Source organism: Poecilia formosa, unplaced genomic scaffold, assembly GCF_000485575.1.
Source record: "Poecilia formosa unplaced genomic scaffold, Poecilia_formosa-5.1.2 Scaffold648, whole genome shotgun sequence".
NCBI lineage: Eukaryota > Metazoa > Chordata > Actinopteri > Cyprinodontiformes > Poeciliidae > Poecilia > Poecilia formosa.
In genome coordinates, this window is record NW_006800587.1 from 175925 (window position 1) to 194272 (window position 18348).

At 38.6% G+C, this 18348-nt stretch overlaps 1 protein-coding gene across 5 annotated transcripts in view; it reads left to right on the forward strand.

Moving 5' to 3' along the window:
- The window catches only part of LOC103130570 (lysine-specific demethylase 4A-like), a 24352-nt gene extending 9778 nt beyond the window's left edge, over positions 1-14574 (forward strand). For 3 of the 5 annotated variants that reach the window (XM_016666017.1, XM_007541991.2, XM_016666020.1), the window contains 14 exons: positions 1089-1321; positions 3387-3538; positions 4213-4577; positions 4954-5050; positions 5675-5859; positions 6623-6827; positions 6977-7053; positions 8055-8110; positions 8815-8923; positions 9951-10139; positions 10269-10439; positions 10680-10799; positions 11550-11642; positions 11743-14574. In XM_016666017.1, the coding sequence (XP_016521503.1) occupies positions 1089-1321; positions 3387-3538; positions 4213-4577; positions 4954-5050; positions 5675-5859; positions 6623-6827; positions 6977-7053; positions 8055-8110; positions 8815-8923; positions 9951-10139; positions 10269-10439; positions 10680-10799; positions 11550-11642; positions 11743-11883 (2193 nt within the window). In that variant the 3' untranslated portion in view covers positions 11884-14574. The remainder of the gene's footprint in view (positions 1-1088; positions 1322-3386; positions 3539-4212; positions 4578-4953; positions 5051-5674; positions 5860-6622; positions 6828-6976; positions 7054-8054; positions 8111-8814; positions 8924-9950; positions 10140-10268; positions 10440-10679; positions 10800-11549; positions 11643-11742) is intronic. The other 2 variants (XM_016666018.1, XM_016666019.1) reach the window with 2 other exon arrangements.
- Positions 14575-18348: the final 3774 nt, after the last annotated feature.

The window sequence follows — 18348 nt, forward strand, 5'->3', positions numbered from 1 at the left end:
GCTCAGCAAAATTTGTTATCGTAACAGGCCTAATCTTATATACAATAGGATTTAAATTAGACATTTATACATCTGAGCCTTTAAAGGACACAATAGCGTTGGGTATTCTGCTTTTAACATACTAGAAAACCTCAGTTAGAGGTGAATGTACCTTTGTTCACACAAGCCATCTTTTAACAAGCACCTTAGATCTGATAAAGCTCATTGTGTGTGTTTTTTTTTTATTTGCTGCTTAATAGTGTGTCGGGGCTATGAACAGTTCAGTCCACCAAACGTACAGTGTGTCTAAGAAGCCTATGCTAAGTAGTCATGCAAATGTCACATAACTAACTTAAAACTAACTTCAAAGCAGGCGTAAAACCACTATGGGAGTAAAATCAGACATTTGGAGCAAAAAAAAAAAAGGATTATCCAATCAAAGCGGTTTGAGGATGGAGTCGGATGTCTGACTTGGCCTATCAGATCCCACTACAGCTAAGCCCATCTGTAATCTGAATGTTTTGTTACATTTGTCATTGACCAGTCAACTGAAAGAGACAAAACCCTGATCAAAATTTGTACTTGGAGGTTAAAACTCACACACAAGCGACGGAAATGGAGAGTTTTATATGTAGATTTTTGCTTTGTGTTTGTGAAAAGACCTTAAAAATGTTTAACTTGTGTAATTTTTCAATATTTTTCACACACAAAGGTTCTTATCTATGATTGCACAAAGATAAAATTATCAGCCATTTCATGCTACAAGATCACAAAATTCAACTCACAACAAATTTGTGAGTGGAATTTGCGCCCATACCCCAAACCCACACCCTTGGCCACCAAGGTGGCAAGGCAAACACCCCTGCACCACTAAATTATATATGAGTGTGGAAACTTGGAAAAGATTTAATTTCAAGATCAAAATGACCAATTTCAGCAATACAGACTACTCTAAACCTCTTACTAAAGCACTAACCCTAACAAGAACCCGTCTTGTCTTCACAGTCTCACATTCGTGAGAACACACACTACATCTAACAATGGCAGAGACCTCAACTGGCTAGTTTTAGCTGTTGAACCTACAAAATGTTTCATGTTGATTTCTGCAGTGTTCTTGCCGTCAAGATATGGTGAAGATATCTATGGATGCATTTGTGCACAAGTTTCAGCCTGACCGTTACAAACTGTGGAAAGCAGGGAAAGATGACACTCCCATTGACCACTTGAAACCAACTCCAGAGGCTGCTGAGTTTCTCAAAAGAGAAAAGACCAATCGATGTAAGAAGATTTCCAGTGAAGCGTCATCTGAGGAGCCAACGTCTCCTGCACAGAAGGACAAAAGGTCTTGATTTATTCTATTCTCTCTCTTCACTATTCTCTGACTATTTTATTACAGATGGGAATGTTAACAAGTCTTTCGTAGTTGTTATGAAATATGAAAAAGTTAATCTTTTTCAAAAGTTAAAAAATTGACACATCTGGTCATATCAGAAAACAATGAGCCACTTTTGAACAGTGGCCTCCACTTGTACGTCAAAAGGATGAACCTATGTTCAAATAATTCAAAATAGATGTTAATGTCAGGTTTAAACAGGTTCTAAGTACCTGTCCACATGGGGACATATTTTTCTAAAATGGGAAAGTTTTTCATTGTTTGTGCCCTGCATCCACATGACAATGGTGTTTTAAGGGATGCAAAATGTTAAAAAATAAACAAATAAATTGCTCTCAGGTATTCTTGTGGATAGCAAAAACACATCTTTTGTGTAACTGCTGACCTACTAGCCAAACCTCTAGCTTATAAGTCCAAATGTAATAATGCTATGCACAACAAGAATGCTGGATTACATATTTATTGTGGCAATAGCACAAAGCCTCACATTATATTTCTCACTGTAGGCATCAACAGAAGACCTGAGGGGCCTATAGGGACTCTAAACTGAAGCCCATCTGATAAATAGAGATCATTAAGAATTTTGAATATCTGTTAAAGCTCCTTAAAATAAGAAAACAAAATGTGTAGGTAGCCAGTGCAGAAACTTTGAAATTGGTGTGATGTGTTCTTGCTGTCTGGTCCTCACCAGCAATGTTCCAGTTCAGTTCAGAAGAACCTGTAGTAGTAGCATAATCTCTTCTACAAGTTTATGAACTTGTTACCTTTATTGTGTGTCTTCCCCGTCTCTCACATCTGTCAATTCACTGTTGAATAAAGGCCATCAGGCCATCCCTCTGTCTGTCTTTAATTTTTAAAACAAAATTTTCTCTATATTGTTGGCGCCTTCATACATATGACATGGACACTGGTGGAGCCATGCTGTATTACACAAAATAGATTTTTTCGCATGGATTTTTCTTTTTGACATCCCCTCTCTCTTTCTCTTACTCTTATCCGGGGTTGGGTCGTGGGGTAGCAGAGGCCCAGACTTCCCTCTCCCCAGCCACTTGTTCCAGCTCCTCCGGGGGAACCCCAAGGTGTTCCCAGGCCAACTGAGAGACTAATGTCGTTTTCGCACTGCAAGGAACGGAACGGGTTCAAAGTAGGGCCGACCGTGTTTCCATTAGAACTTCCGACCCGGTTCCACCCGGATCCTTGGTACCACAAGAGCTGTGGTTCCAATCGGGCCGGCCAAGCGGGGCTGCTTAGAATTCAGCAGCTGATTGGTTTCGAGTCAGCCGTTGGTTGTTTTGTTGATCGGGTCTAACTGGCTTTCACTAAACTGTTCTTACTGTATTTTGTAAAGAGTGCTCTTTTTAATATTTTTATTATCATTATTTTTAATTTACGACGAATTCCCCTCAATATTCTGCTGCTACCTGGTCCCATGATAAGGTAATGCTTTTCCTCCGCTTACTCGCTGATGAACGAGTACAGAACGAACTAGATAGGTCAACGAGGAAAGAGAAAGTTTTCCGCCGCATCTCTGAGGAAAAGGCTTCGGCCGCTACATCGAAACCATTGTTTAATTTCAAACATAATGACGTCAGGTACAGCTTCGATGCCGCCCTCAGTTATATGCAAACACAACAGGGCTACAGTTCAGGTGGAACCGGACCGAAGCGTGCCATTCCGTTCCTTGCAGGGCGAAAACGGCTATAGTCCCTCCAGCGTGTCCTGGGTCTTCCCCGGGGCCTCCTCCAGGTAGGATGTGCCCGGCATCCTGACCAGGAGACATCTGATCAGGAGGCATCCTGACCAGATGCCTGAGTCACTTGAATAAAGGCCACCAGAGCTAAATAAATGAATAAAAAGGTTTGTCAACCCCTAGACACTTTGTAAAAATCTCTGAGCATTTCTTTTGAATCTGTCTGTAATTCTTGATTTTGTTTTCTCAGCTGGCGTTATCTTAAATCTTTTGTGAAATTAAAAACTGTCCTTAACATGTCCTTAACATTTTTAAATGATTCAGCTCAGATCCTCAAAGTGGGAAAAAACATCCTCTTGAACCTGTCCAGACCTCTGAAGAAGACAGTTGTGACGTAAGAGTCAAGGAGGCGGTAGAGCCTGAGAGACCCAAGCTATCAATGAAGAGTTCTCCCAACAAAGTCCCAGCTGCCTCAGGTAAGCTTTCTGCTACTTTTTTGCCTTTAAGTCTAGCCTCTTTTCACCTGGTTGTCTTATTCTTAGATAAAATCAAAAGAAAAATTTTCCACATTGTTTGGATCCTACATTCATTCTAATATGTATAATTAGAAATATTGACAGCACTGGGTGATATAAAAATATCTGCATGCTATCCTGCTATACTACTGCTTTATAGTAATACATTCTCTGAAGTTTAATTCATTCAAGTTTAGCATTCTTGTCCAAGACGCCTCAAAAGTAGTTCAGGATTTACTTCCCTGAACTTTCTTCCCGTTTTCCCCATAACCACAGGCTTCAGTGTCAGACCAACTCTAGCTGGTGCATCATCTACCACCATTAGTGTGTGAGTGTGTGTGAATGACTGAATGTAGTGTAAAGCACTTTGTGTTCCTCTGGACATGATAAAATGATATACAAGTGCAAGTCATTTACTATTTACTATGTGCTGAGCTGCCACATAAAATCCCAGTGAAGGATGAGCATTTTTAAAATTTTTGTCCTTGATGTGAAGTTATTTCTAGAGACAATGAATCAAAATATGTAATGTATGTGTATTCTGAACTGCACCTTTATCATTAACTTATAATTTGGAAATCAGTTAACTAAATCAGTGTACAGAGTTGTAATAAAGTGTTTCCTTCTCAAAACAGCACAACCCAAGTCAGAACATCAGTTGGAGAAACACATAATACCACCACCTAAATGGAGTTCTAAAGCCAACAAGAAAACTTCAAGCAGACAAAATTCTGCAAGAAAGGACAAGAACAGTGGACGGGCTGCAGACATGAGTCCTCTTCTGCCAGTAGAAGGAAATGCAGAGGCCAGTGTGGAGCCTCGGGTGGAAACCAGTAACATCCCTGTGCACAAGCTGTTTCAGAGAACACTCAGCCCTGCTGACGTCCTGCATGTTCATAGCTATGCCAAAGGAGACTATGGAGAAGAAATCCTGGTGCAGGAGGAAGAACAGGCCGTACGCAGTGATAAAAAAGAAGACACCAAACATGTGAGCAGAGAAGTGAGTAGTGTTGGCATCTGATTCTACCTCAATCCAGATAATTCAAGTATTTTAACCTGTCGTAGTGCCGTAGTTTCTGATAAATGTATTATCTTAATATACTTCTACATCAACAATATATAGCAACAATATTTGTTGTTAAAATACTCAGTTGGTATTGCCTGTATTGAGATGTGACCAAACACAAGTTAACATGTTTTTTTAAGATGTGCAAAATTCATACCCTCTAAATCTGATGATTATCATTATGGACAGTTTTAATCATTTCTTTTCTGTGATCTTCTGGAACGTACATGCTCATACTGTTTACCTTTTACCTTTTAGCAGAACATGTGACTTTTCATTCTAATTCTGCTGGTGTTCTCTGTACCTCCAGCAAGTGGCAGAAGTGTTGCCTCCTAATGCAGAGCTGGAAAGTAATCCAGACCAGCTGCCACGCCCCCCACACATTAAAGATAACAGCAGTGAAAAAGGTCTGTCCTGACATTAAGTTTTCCTTTAATCTTTCTTGTTCACATGTGTAGCTGATCCCCAAGACTTGAATTAGTCTTGGGGTCTAATTCAAGCAGTCTGGACGGGTGAGTTTGAAGGTTTTGTTTATTTTCTTTGATGCGGGTCATCAGTCACCATGAAAACTAAAACGTATACAGTCATCAGAATACAAAACATAAACTTTAAACACAAACAACAAAATAAAACATACCTTGCTTCTTTCACTGGGGAACACTAAGCATTGATTTGTGCCAAACACATCTTTTGACAGTTGTTCAAGTCATTCATTGGTACAATGATTTTGCCAGCTATTATAGGGCCTGCCCCCATTAGCTACGGCAGCCCGTGAGGTACATACAAAGAAACCCCAAACATTACAAAGTGCAAATATAATGCAAACAAAAATACAAACCACCAACAAAGCTAATCAAAACAAACATCCATAAACAATCTGCAGCATTCTTAATTTAGAAATTTCACTTTAAATAGTTTACAATAAATAGTCTACAAATTTAAATAATTTAGACAATTTATTTTAAATAGCTCACTATCCATAACAACATGTATATTGAAACCTAATGAATGCATTTGTTTTTCTGCCACAGATGCTTTGGAGGAGCTTCCCCCAGTGGAGGCAGGTACTGTCGAAGGGGACAGCTGGGCCAAACCTCTGACCCATTTGTGGCAGAGTAGCCCTCCTAATCTGAAGAAAGAAAGGGAGTACAACCAACGCATGGGCTCTAAGCCTCCATACTGCTCCATCTGTATGCTCTTCCAAACATATCAACAGGTATTCCTCTCAATCAGAGAGACCTGAACAGTTGTTCCAATTCTTTTGAAGCATTTCTTTTTCTCTCCATACCAAAATAAGAATGACAGACTTTATTTTTCTGATTGCTCTCAGCATGGCAATAACTGCATTAAGACATTTCTTTTGAAATGTTTTCAGTCTGGGGATATGAAATATTGTAATTTCCAGACTATTGACTGTACCTGAATATACTCTGCACCTTCTGCACAAGTGCAACCTGCATATATAGGCCAGCCACGCTTGTTTGCAGGGGTCTACGTTGTAATGAGAGATTTACACAGTTTTTTTTTTTTTTTACTCTTAAAGTAATGCATACCAGTAACATACACAAATGTGTATCATAAATGCTTTTCTATTTTCAGAACAGTTCCTGTAGCTTACCTGGCAGCTTAGCAGGCAGATATCGTGCTAGACTTTTTCATTGTTCTTCATTTTGACAGATGCGGTCAAAAAAACCACAGTCTATTTTTATCCATTTTTAAAATTATATTAATGTCATTCAATTGTATTTCATTTTCATTTGGTTTAAATATTCAACAAGCTGAATAGAGAATCAAATGTGTCATGGTTTTGATGTTTATCTGGAGGATGAATCCGCACTCTGCTACTGTGCTGTAGGCTAGAATTACAAGCGCCACTTCAGCCAAAGTTTTGAAATTGGGGAAACTTTTCTCCAATTGAAGTAGTCAGAAGTTGGAAAGAAAAACGGCTGTCTTCCCTTCCTTTCTGTGTCTGCTTACAGGCAGAGTGTGCCAGCAGCGTGGACAGTCATGTCGCTGGTGCTGGTGGGAGGATGCAGACCAAGCCTCTTATCCCAGAAATGTGCTTCACCATCACCACAGAAGAAGACGCAGAAAGTGAAGAACAACCTGTTGCACATTATTTAGAGGAAGATGGAACCAGCCTTCTCATCTGCTGCTCACAGTGCAGTGTTTGGGTTCACACCAGTCAGTAAACCAGCACGCTGCACATCTACACAAAATAACTTTGTTTTATAGCTCTACATGCTCTAAACTCTTAAATGATTCAGCTATAGATGCTGTATAATCCCTACTTTCCTGTGTGGTTGCTGTGTGTTTGTGTGTGCATCCTTTAGGCTGCTACGGTGTGAACCCAGCCAGTGTGAGCAGCGAGTGGAAATGTGCACGATGTACAGCCAATGCTATGAATGAGGTTGGTATTAAAATGAGTTACAGTTGGTTCTTCCTGAGAGTAACCTTGTGAGAGGTGTTATAACACAAAAATAAATTCAGCATGGGAATGCCTCTTGGATTCTTTAGTTTTTTTGTGCTATGAGAAAGTATTGATTTCCTTACAATATCTTTAAGTTTTTGCCTTTTGTTACACTTAGGCATTTTAGGTCACCAAACAAATTTTAACATCAGACAAAGATGCACTGTATTAATACAAAAATCTGTTTTTAATGATGATTTTTTTTTCATTACAGTAAATAGAATCTGTCTAACACGAAGGGGCCTGAAAGCAATTGCTTTTTAACAGTCAGATTTGGATAACTTTTTCCCTTTATTAAGGAAATCATCGTAGATTTTTTAAACATTTTTATCTTGTATCTAATTTTGTTTTGTCTTAATTATCTAAGTGACAAAACACAAACGGAAGAAATCTGTAAAATGAAGCGCTGTATATGTACAGTCTGAATAAAAAGTCGTAGTTTTTGAGCAATATAATTTTATTTCATTTTGTTCTTTATTTTATTCACTCAATAATAAATATGAATAGTTCATGTAACCCCTAAAAGAAGTCATGAATGAAAAGGATGAGAAAAATATAAACCTCTAACATCTCACCCTTATTCGCATAAAAAGAAAATTAGTCAGCACAGAATACTACTGCAGACATATTTCAACAAAAAAATACACACAAAAAATACACAACACAAAAAAACGCCATCATCATAATGGTTTTCAAATTTCTTTTAAATGCACAAAGAAATTTAGATTGTTTTATCTCACATCGAAATTGTCAAGATAACAAATTAGTAGACCTTGTCTGTGCCATCTGAACATTTCTCTGAGTAAATAATACCTCAAAGTTTTCAGATCTAGAACGTGTTCTTAAAAATAATGCCAGCAGAGAACAAATAAGCTTACTGGTTCCAACCAAAAGTGACATTTTTTGACTGGACCCTTTTATGAGACTTGTTCTTTTTGCAGAGTTGCTGCCTGTGTTTGTTAAGAGGAGGAGCCCTACATAAAACCACCAATGACAAGTAAGTTCCAGGGTTATCTAGAACACAGTGCTTTTCAAAGTGTGGGGCGTGTCTCCCCTTGGGGACGCCAGAATTCTTCAGGGGAGGCACAACATGAGAGGGTGGAGGAAATAAACCAGAACATGTAAATGCCAACATTTAGCTAACTTCACCTAATCTGTGCCAGAGGCAAAATGAGTAGATTTTTAGCACCTAAAGTTACAGTGAGTTGGAATACAAAGTCTGGACCAGGCAAAGCAACAAATATGACCAAATTATTTCAAGTTGGGATTTTCATGGGTTGGATGTGAAGATATTCTACCACCACAGTATTGTCTTCAAAGCCCTGGCAGGACTTTTACACCAATGTTTCACACTCATGTTTCACATATGACCTGTGTATGGTGAGGCGTACCCAAGCTGTATGTAAAACATAGTCTGGAGTCTTCCCCAGGGTTACTGAAAGCTCTAAAAGGGCAGCCAAGAGCCATCTGGATCAGATACCTGAACCACCTAGAGAAGGTAAAAAGGATTGACTTTGTGGTGAGAATGCAGACACAGCTCTTACTTTGGGCATGGGATTGGATAGTCATTAAATCACCCAAATACCCCATACTCACCACTCATAACCCCACAAAGTTCTGTATACATAATACTGCCCTTTTATGTATGTTGGTAAATGCACCAGTTGGAATAAATAACATCACAAAGTGTGTGTCTTTTAGGTGGGTACATGTGCTGTGTGCTGTGGCAGTAATGGAGGCGCGCTTTGTCAACATTGCTGAAAGAAGTCCTGTGGATCTGAGTGGAATCCCTCTACAGAGATTTAAACTGGTGAGTTTACATGGTGTCATCAGAAGCTGCAAGTATTAAGTAAAGGGAACAACTTTGTATTAACCCCTTAACGCTCACCCCCAAAATCACCAAAAACAACTGAAAAGGTATACCCAAATTAAATCAGCTGCTCTTCTTGAACAATTTGGAGTGCATGCAAAAGCTTGGTCTCTTTATGAAGATGACAAGCTAAATTTTCTATTTTTGCAGTCAAAAATACTTTAACTGTCAGTAGTTTGTAGCTATTATGTTTGTAACACAAAAAATTTAGAAAAAGTTAGCTTCACCCAGACTTTTCATTTTTATTTCTTGTAAAATGTACGTTGAGTGTTGAATGTATGGACTGGAAAATACAATAAATCTGTAGAATAAAGTATTCTGCTCGTGGACTTCAAGACTGATAAAAATAGCACAAAAAAGAAATGTCATTTTGGACATGTTTATTTATGAGGATGTACAGGTGTTGTCCATGTGTGCCATTTGGAGTCTCCATTTGGAGTCTCCAAATGGCACACTTGGACAACATCTGATATACAAACTTTAAATGGCTGTAACTCCTCAGTGCTTCAACATACAGTCATCAGTGAGGCTCTAATGAAAGATAATGACCAGAGGAATCCTCTGGTAGACACATTACTGATAGTGGAAATTACTTATAATTATATAGATAAAATAGCATATCTGGAGGGCAGAGGGGGTTAGCGTACAGTCAGACCTCCCCCTCCTTCTTGCAATACGCTGTTCGTCCAGCCGCCCTCATCTGTCCGACTGTCCCGCTCCCCCCCCACCATCTCTTCTTCGACTCCCCCCAACCCTCACCTTTCTAACGGTACACTAACCCCCCCAAGCTAACAGGTGTGAAAAAACAATGAGCTTTAGTAGAGAGGATGTGTCATTCAGACATGCTTACAGCTCTGTGACTCAGAAAAGACAAACATTTGACAACTGGTAAAGACAGGATATTTCCTATTCTTTAGCTATTTTTAATGGCTTGCTGAGCCCAGGCTGCTGTGTTTCCATTTCACAGAAATGTTACTACTGCAAGAAACGTGTGAAAAAGGCATCTGGCTGCTGTGTGCAGTGCTCTCATGGCCGCTGTCCCACTGCATACCACCCTACCTGCGCCCAGGCTGCTGGGGTACTGATGCAGCCAGATGATTGGCCCTTTGTGGTCCATGTGACCTGTTGTCGGCACAAAGGTCCTGCTCAGATTGAGGTAAACTGCTGCACATGATCTTTTCTCTCTTCAACATTAGTTTAGTTTTTATCTATCTATAGTTTAGAATGGATCCTACTCAGTATGATTATGCATTAATAATTCTATTTGTGGCTTTTTCTACTGCAGCGCAATAAGGCAGCAATGCATGAGCTTACTGTGGGTCAGAAAGTCATCTGTAAGCACAAGAATGGCCGTTACTATCAGTGTGATGTAGTTCAGCTCTCAAAAGAGACCTTTTATGAAGTCAACTTTGATGACGGCTCCTTCAGTGATAACCTCTTCCCGGAGGACATTGTGGTATGTCTTATTTGTCTTATTTGCATTAAAAACATCTAGTATAGTAAGCAGAAATGCAAAGGGCATTGTTCATTTTAGTCATCAAGATTGTCTTGAGCTTTAGAAACTAGAAACTAGACAGAACAGTTTTTTGGATTAGCCTAAATGTAGCTTCTTTATAAAAGCTAGAGGTATGCTGTATAGGTCACTTGAAAGTGTCAAAGGTGACTGATCAGTTTGTGTGTGTGTTTCTTTGCGCAGAATCAAGACTGTGCTCAGCTTGGCCCTCCACCGCAGGGTGAAGCGGTTCAGGTGCGCTGGACAGATGGGCTGGTCTACGGGGCCAAGTTTGTGGCAGCTCATATTATTCAAATGTACTTGGTAAGTATTTTTCTCTTTCTTTGTGCAGTTTGTGTCAAAATAATTTTTGACTTTATGCTCTTACTAGTAAGAACTGCATAATTTATTATCTATTTAGGGACATCTCCCTAAATGGATAATAAATTATGCAGTTCTTACTAGTAAGAACTGCATATATATTGAATATATTGAATCATCATTCAATATATAAGGGACACAGAAAGTAATTACTACTTTTGTTTTTAGATTTAGACTTATTTTTTAGAACACTGAGTAAACAAAACTGATCACCTGAGAAATCTACATGGTTTGAATTTAACATATTGCTCTGAAATTATTAAGATTTGATTCCATTCAGTGGCTTAAAGACCAATAAGATTTTAAAATCTATCCTTTTCCAAACAGGAATCCAAAGTAATATGAGATTGAGAGATTATACTGATACTGAACAAAATTAGTTTGAAAACTGAGCCTTGAGGAACCCCAAAGAAGAACTTTTTCATTCAGATGAATAATTGCCAAATGTCACATAGACATGAACTTATTATAGCAATATAGTTAAGGTTCAGTGGATGCTGAAATTATTAATTTGGAGTGTTTTGTGGTAAAGAAAAAAATCATCTTTGATTATTATTAGCCATATATGAGATTTTGGTTGATTAGCTAATTAATTATTTGCAGTTTGTGATAATTTATCATAAATAAAATGAATCAAAATGTCACAATTGTGAAAAAATAGATATTAATATGTGCTGTTGTTCCAAACCGCAGGTGGAATTTGAAGATGGCTCACAGCTAACAGCCAAGAGAGATGATGTCTACACTCTGGATGAAGAACTTCCCAAGAGAGTCAAATCCAGACTGGTGGGTTCAAATTCACCTTTATTTAACAAACCAATGTTGTGGCATATAATTACACAATGCTGTTATTAAATAGTCCATGTAACCCTTATTCTCTCGGCAGTCTAAGGCATCAGATATGAGGTTTGATGGAATTTTTGAAGACAATGAGATCATCCAAGAATCTAAGAGACAAAGAGTGATCAACTCCCGGTACAGGGGCGACTACATTGAGCCTGTGATTTACAGAGCCATCATGGAGTAGACCCTCACACCTGGTCAGCCCGTCTTACACACCAGCAGCACCGTTGGACTGAAGTACTTTAAAGCACCTTAACTTTGCAGCTAGTTTCAGGCAATGTAGCAGCAGCTGGCTTCTTCAGGATCTGCACGGACTGCTGCCTGTTTCCACACTTTGTTCTCTTTGCTGGACTGTGAGGTCCGAAAATGTTTTGTTCTGATGACATTTTTGCATTGCAGAGGACTTCTTACAGTAATGTTAATGGGCCACAGGCTCTAGCATTGGATACATAACAAATAGCACTGAATAAAGTAAGATGTTTGAAAACTGGGTTAGTGCTGGAATGTAAAATCAGTGGTTATAATCTGAAAAAAACAAAGCTTCATTAAACTGGCCCCAACTGAGCATTTTCCATCCAAGATCAACTTGTTCCTAATTTATTTCAGCTTTTGCTTTTAGTGGCTATTAAAATGTTTCAGAGAGGGAAACACACACATACCCCAAATATTATTCTAAACCTCTACTTCACATTCAGCCCTTTAGTTTTAATTCTGTTGAAAATGGTAGAAAACAGAGGAGAGCTGAATCCCTCAACATTTTTAACATTTAAAAAGTAATTTCTGTCCAATAACTTGTGAACAGTATGTGTAACTGCAAAAATTGTTAAACCTTGAAATAATCGGACTGAAATCCTGTCATTCTAAGCAAACTTTCTGTTTCCATGTCTAGTGTGTGACAATCAGTGAGGTTCAGACCTTTGGAGAAATAATTGGATATTTACCAGAAACTTCTGAAGCTTCTGGAGTTGCTGCTTTTCACAGAAAACAGACCAGAATCCCACACTCTGCCACATTAGCCACTCAAAATTGTTTCCCACCAACACCCACAGATCAGTAGACATTCCTGACTTCAGTGTTTTGCCCATGGACAGTTGGACATGTGAACTAGAAACCTCCTTTCTATAGAGGTGGATTTAAAAACCCAGATCCCAAATATCTGGCCACTAGTTTTTTTTTCTAAACATAAAACAATATAAAAGTTTTTTTTATTTCATATATTTTAAAAGATTCCAAATCTTTTAAAATCTTTAAAAGATTTTTAAAAGATTTCAAAACTAATATGACATTTATCAATTAAACAGATGATGCTCATTCTCTGTTTACTAGCCTCTGCTTGATGGGCAGAGCTTAGTGGACTTGTCTGTCTCTGCCTCCAGAGGAGGAGCCGTTACCCATTAATGACTTGGCCTTCATTACACCAGACTGCCTGTCTATTGAAAGTTCTACAGGATTGTGGAAATCTTTATTGTAAAAAAAAAAAACTAAAAACTTCCTTTCAAAGATTTTCTTCCAGTTCTTTGATTTTCAGTCCTGGTCCTCATGACCCGCTGTCCTCCATATTTTACATGAGTATTTACTCCAACACACATGGTTGCGTTTCCCTTTCAGCTACTGTCCAGTTTGTTAATCAGGCATTTATTCATGTACGCAGGGAAGCACCATGCAGGAGGAGGATTGAAAACCTCTGATCTATTGCATATTATCCTTTGAAAACAGAACAAAGACAGCTGCTTTAAAACAGTTATGGAGAAGACTGGCTTTACACTGACTGCAGACCAGGAGCTTAAAACATTTTTTATTTGTTCCAAATGGTTTGGAAACTTCCATTTGTAATATTTATGAGTTGTCTTAATCTTAACACTCTCACATCTTCAGTTTTGTGATAGAAATATTTTCATGGCATATATTGCATTTTAAAGTGTATCAACATATTTCAGAATTAAGAAACATATAGGGACTCTTCTGGATAAATGAAGTAAGGCTTTATTAAAATAATAATGATAAAAAATATAACCAGCAATGAAAAAAGATATTTTAAAATCTCTGGGATATTTTTCTTGGATTTTGATTCAAGTTTTTAGGTTTCATGTAAGTATTGCAACAATCATTTTTTAGGCATGTACAATGCAGAAAAACTGTTCAGTTGGATGCTGTGGAGTAACAGGTTTTACTCTTTAAAGGTAGCACAGCCATTTGATCCCTAATATCCTGTTTTATTAACTACATTCCCTCCTTGGGTGAACTGTATCACTCTTTATTGCTCATTATGGTGTGCTGAGAAACTAGCATCTGCTTCATAAACAGTAATTCTGTTGAGTTTGTTCAATTATTTGACTTCTGCAGTATAAAGCTGCATTTAAATAAGTCTCTGCTGATTTTCATGTGTTTTTATTGCCTGCCTGTCCTACTCTCTTACTCTGTGCATTGGACTGCTGAGTTCAGTTTGTGGGGCATTTGAACATCAAGGTGCTACTGTTAGTTTATACAGAAAAAGATGGTGTTTGTTGTACATTTCTAAAAGTTTTGCTGGCTTGTTCGTGTCCGGCTCCACCCAACTCTTTGATCCCATTGCTTTGGGGAACAAGATGGCCGTCAGATTATCAAGCAGGTTTTCTAGCTGGTCATTGGCCATGTAGGGGTCATTTCATTTTCTCTTTAGACTAAGTTGTACACTGATCTTGTATTATATTTTACTGTCCTGTTTGTAAAACATTCACTGTATTTTTTCACAGAAGCCTGTGTAATGTAATGTCATGTCATGTAGTCTATTGTAAAATCTTATTGAGCCAGCAAAGAGAGCAGTTACTTTTCATATTGTTATGAAGACATTTTGTAACATTTGTTTAATTAAAGAAATGTACTCTCAGTTCATTAATTCAGTTCTCTTTGTGTCATGGAGGGTTCATTATTATGTCAAAACTAAAGAACCCTCCATTGTTGGAGTTCATACATTTTTGTCTCTGTGCTCCATCAGGTCCGTTTACCAGTTTCAGGACCCGACCAGAACCCCTCAGTGTAAATTACCTTGAGAAATAATGAGAGTTGGTTATATATACAGCAGGCTTTAATGCCGAAAAATGATCAAATGTTACAAGCCATACATTGTCATACAAATGGAACAGATACAGAGTTACATTCACCGTCCAGCGCTGGGGCCACACATAGCTCACCATCTGGATGGAACCAAGTGAGGCCAAGACTGTAGTGCATGTTTAGCTTTTTATTCTTTTCTACAATCTGTATCCTCCAAGGGTTGTCTAATCAATTTGAGTCTGTTTATGTATGCCTGCCAGCAGTCATACATAAACATGGTTATTTATGTAAGCTGCAGCATGTGCGTAATAATCAAGTTAAAAGAGGCTAAAAGAGAGAGGAAAAGATAGAACCGACAACAATCCCCCTGATGGCATGGCCTCTATAAAATCTCTAAGTGTATATGCATCCTAGCTATATATGACAGGCCGCTCCATCTGGAACCTAACCCCCCTTCCCCCAAAAAGGTGGTGTAGGAACGCCATATCTCTGGTATCTGCCCGCTCTAGTGTTGTCCACCCCTCTGTTCGGTCCTTCGAAGCTAAGCTAATGTGTATACTAAGAGTAAAAATAATTAAGTATTCAAAAATAAAAAGTAATAAAAAAAGGGAAATAAAATAAAGCAAAAAGAAAACAAAACAATAAGCAAAACCAGCTAAAGTGAGTAAATATTTCAATGTTAATTATGGCTTCAATATATATATATATATAAAGGCTTGAGGTTTCCTTTTTTGTTTGTTTTTCTCTTTTATTACTGTCTAAGAGAGAAAATAGAAAAAAAGGAGCGATGGTTAGTTATAAAGAGGAAACTCCTAGAAAGCAAAGCTTAAGCTAATTTTGTTTGTTCTGCCCCACCTCAAAGTGCCCCATGCAGTGGAGTTTCTATATTCTAAATCTTGTCCAGATTCATGTTGTCTTCTTTCTCCTGCGCCTTGGGCTGGCTCTTCCTCTTTTTTTCTTTTTCTATTTTTTTTTATCTAATCAATCAGCAAGAACAGGTTGTCAATTAATAATAATAGCAAATAACAGCAAATGCGGTATTTTTCTATTCCCCACCCCCCCATTCAGTCCCACCTTGCTGCAAACAAAAGTAAGAAAATAAGATAAGAAAAATATAGTAGAAATAAACAAAATAAAATAAAAACACCAATAATAAGCCGCAGGCCCGGGCTAAAGGGACATACACAGCAGAATTATTTTTTGTGTGATTTTCAGGTTTGAAGAACATCCAGTCTCTAAGTCTCACATAAGATAGTCAAGGGCCTTGAGTTTTATAAAACTGACTGGCTTCAAACGTGGCTGGTTCTCCTTAATCCGTCTCGGGGAACAGTGGTCTTGCCTCTCTCCCCCCCAGTCCAGCTCCCTCCTTTGCTCCAGGAAGGAGGAGAGAGTATGAGTTCCTCAGGTCAAGCCTCTGTCAGCTTGTCTGTCCAAGGAGAGATGGTCTCCCTCAGGGTCTATAGCTGCCAGTATTTTACCGTTTTTTGAAAGAACGGTAATCTACTGTTTTTCTGAAAGAACGAAAGAACAGTAAAAAAAAAAAAATAAAAAATAAGATGGTGGCTACAGACGCCTTTTTTTTTTTTTTTTACCGTTCTTTCAGAAAAACGGTTAAAAAACTGGCATCTATAGATACCAGTTTTTTACTAGAAATTTACCTTTTCAATCCTGTAATTACGTTTTAAAGTGGTTTACTGTAAGCAAATACTGTAATGACGCCAACACACCGCAGATGTGGTACCGTCAACAGGATTTATTAGAAATAAGAGCGAGCTGCTATTCCTTAGGCTGCAGCTCGGCCCTTTAACAAATCGTTACACTCAACTGAATAGCTTCACTGCTAACACACTGAACTCTCCGCTCTTCCGGTGTTCTGTCAGCATCGGTCCTGATCCCTCGCCCATATGACAGGTCCATCACATGTGAGTCGGAGTCAGCAGTCAGACAGGGGAACCCCATAACACTCTACACATAACTGATCACAATGCAACTTATAACAAATACACATAACCATATGGAGCCCAGCAGAACTAAAACACAGAATCGTTAATATAGTACGGTGGCCGACAGGTGCAAATGCGCAGCAAACACGAGAAAAACAAATACAACAAAGAAAAGACGCAAACAAAAAAGAGATGCAAAAAAAAGATAAAAATAAAAACTGAAAACGGAAGTGTTGCAGTCCACTAGAGCTTTGTGTCCGAGTTCAGGGTCTTTCATCCTTTCAAGCTTATTCTTTCATGGGCTTGAGAAACGACCCGGTCTACGGAAGAGGGGTCCTGCGAAGGCAAAGAGCATTGCAGAGAAGCTGTAGCCTTCAGCTAGCTACCTAGCCTCCACCTCGGCGTTATGTTGCTTAGCAACCATGACACGACATGATTTAAACAATGTTTGTAGACGAGAATGTAGATGTATAATCTCACATTTCTGCTCGGTTCATCAGTGCATCACCTAAGTGTAATATTGCCCCAACCTTTTCGGAGATGTCTGCTCCCGCTGTATTAACAGCCAGCTCTTTGCATTTCTTCTTTGTTGCATTTGTTTTTCTCGTGTTTGCCGGGTGTTTGTACCTGTCGGCCACCGTAAAATACAGTGCCGAAATTAAATATACTTTCAAATACTGGCATCTGTAGGTTCCAGTATTTTTACTGTAAATGTAGTTTTACAATTGTATTCACTGAGTAAGCTGCTGCAAGGAAAACTCTAATGCTACTTTTTAAAGTACAGTCAATAGAATAGTAATACCTAACCTGAATGCGATCCCACTCAAAGTCCATCAGGTTGTTGATGAGGGTGGAAACCTGCACATTCACGGTCTGCTTTTTCTTTTGCATGATCTTTCCTGTCTTTTTGGATACCATCTTCCCATGACCGGCTTTTGTGCCCCTTTCTGGGTTAATCCCAATTGTTGTGGATAGGGATAATGTGAGATCACGTGGTGTTATTAGTGATTGTAGATCACCTGTTGCTCACCTGGTGACTTCAGTGAGTGGGTGATGGGGGAGACTTTTTGCTGACCGCTATGTTTTGTCTTTGATCACTGTTTAATTCTACAGATCCGTTTTTATGCTGAACACTGTTTGCCTTTGGATATTGACAATAAAATCATTGCAGCTGCAGCTTGGATTTACGTTTTGATCAGCTTGCGCGTCAACAACCACTCCCCTACTCAGCCGCTCAGCGACTTTGTTAGATAGTCGCTAATACCAATGAAGCGACTAAAAAACATAATCAAAAATGAGAAAATTCCTGAGAATATAAATAGTGTGGCATCCTGAAGACAGCTGATACAATATATAAAGCTGTTTTTAATTATGTAAAGAGAAAACATCACCAACTTTGTCAAATGTTAATCATAACTTGCTTTAAAACCATGTCATTGTATTTTGCTCATTGTAAAAAAAATTATAGGAATGGTTTTACCGTTGAATGAACTCCAGAGTCTTGGCTGCCTCATGTTGATACTGGAGGTTGAAGATGTAGAAGATGGAAAACACTGTCCTGTCTGGAATGTTGGCTGGACCCTCTCAAAAACAATATGGCCTTCAATGCTGACCATGCAGAAAACTGCTTGCCATAGGGCACATGAGTCAAACTCAAGGCCCGCGGGCCACAT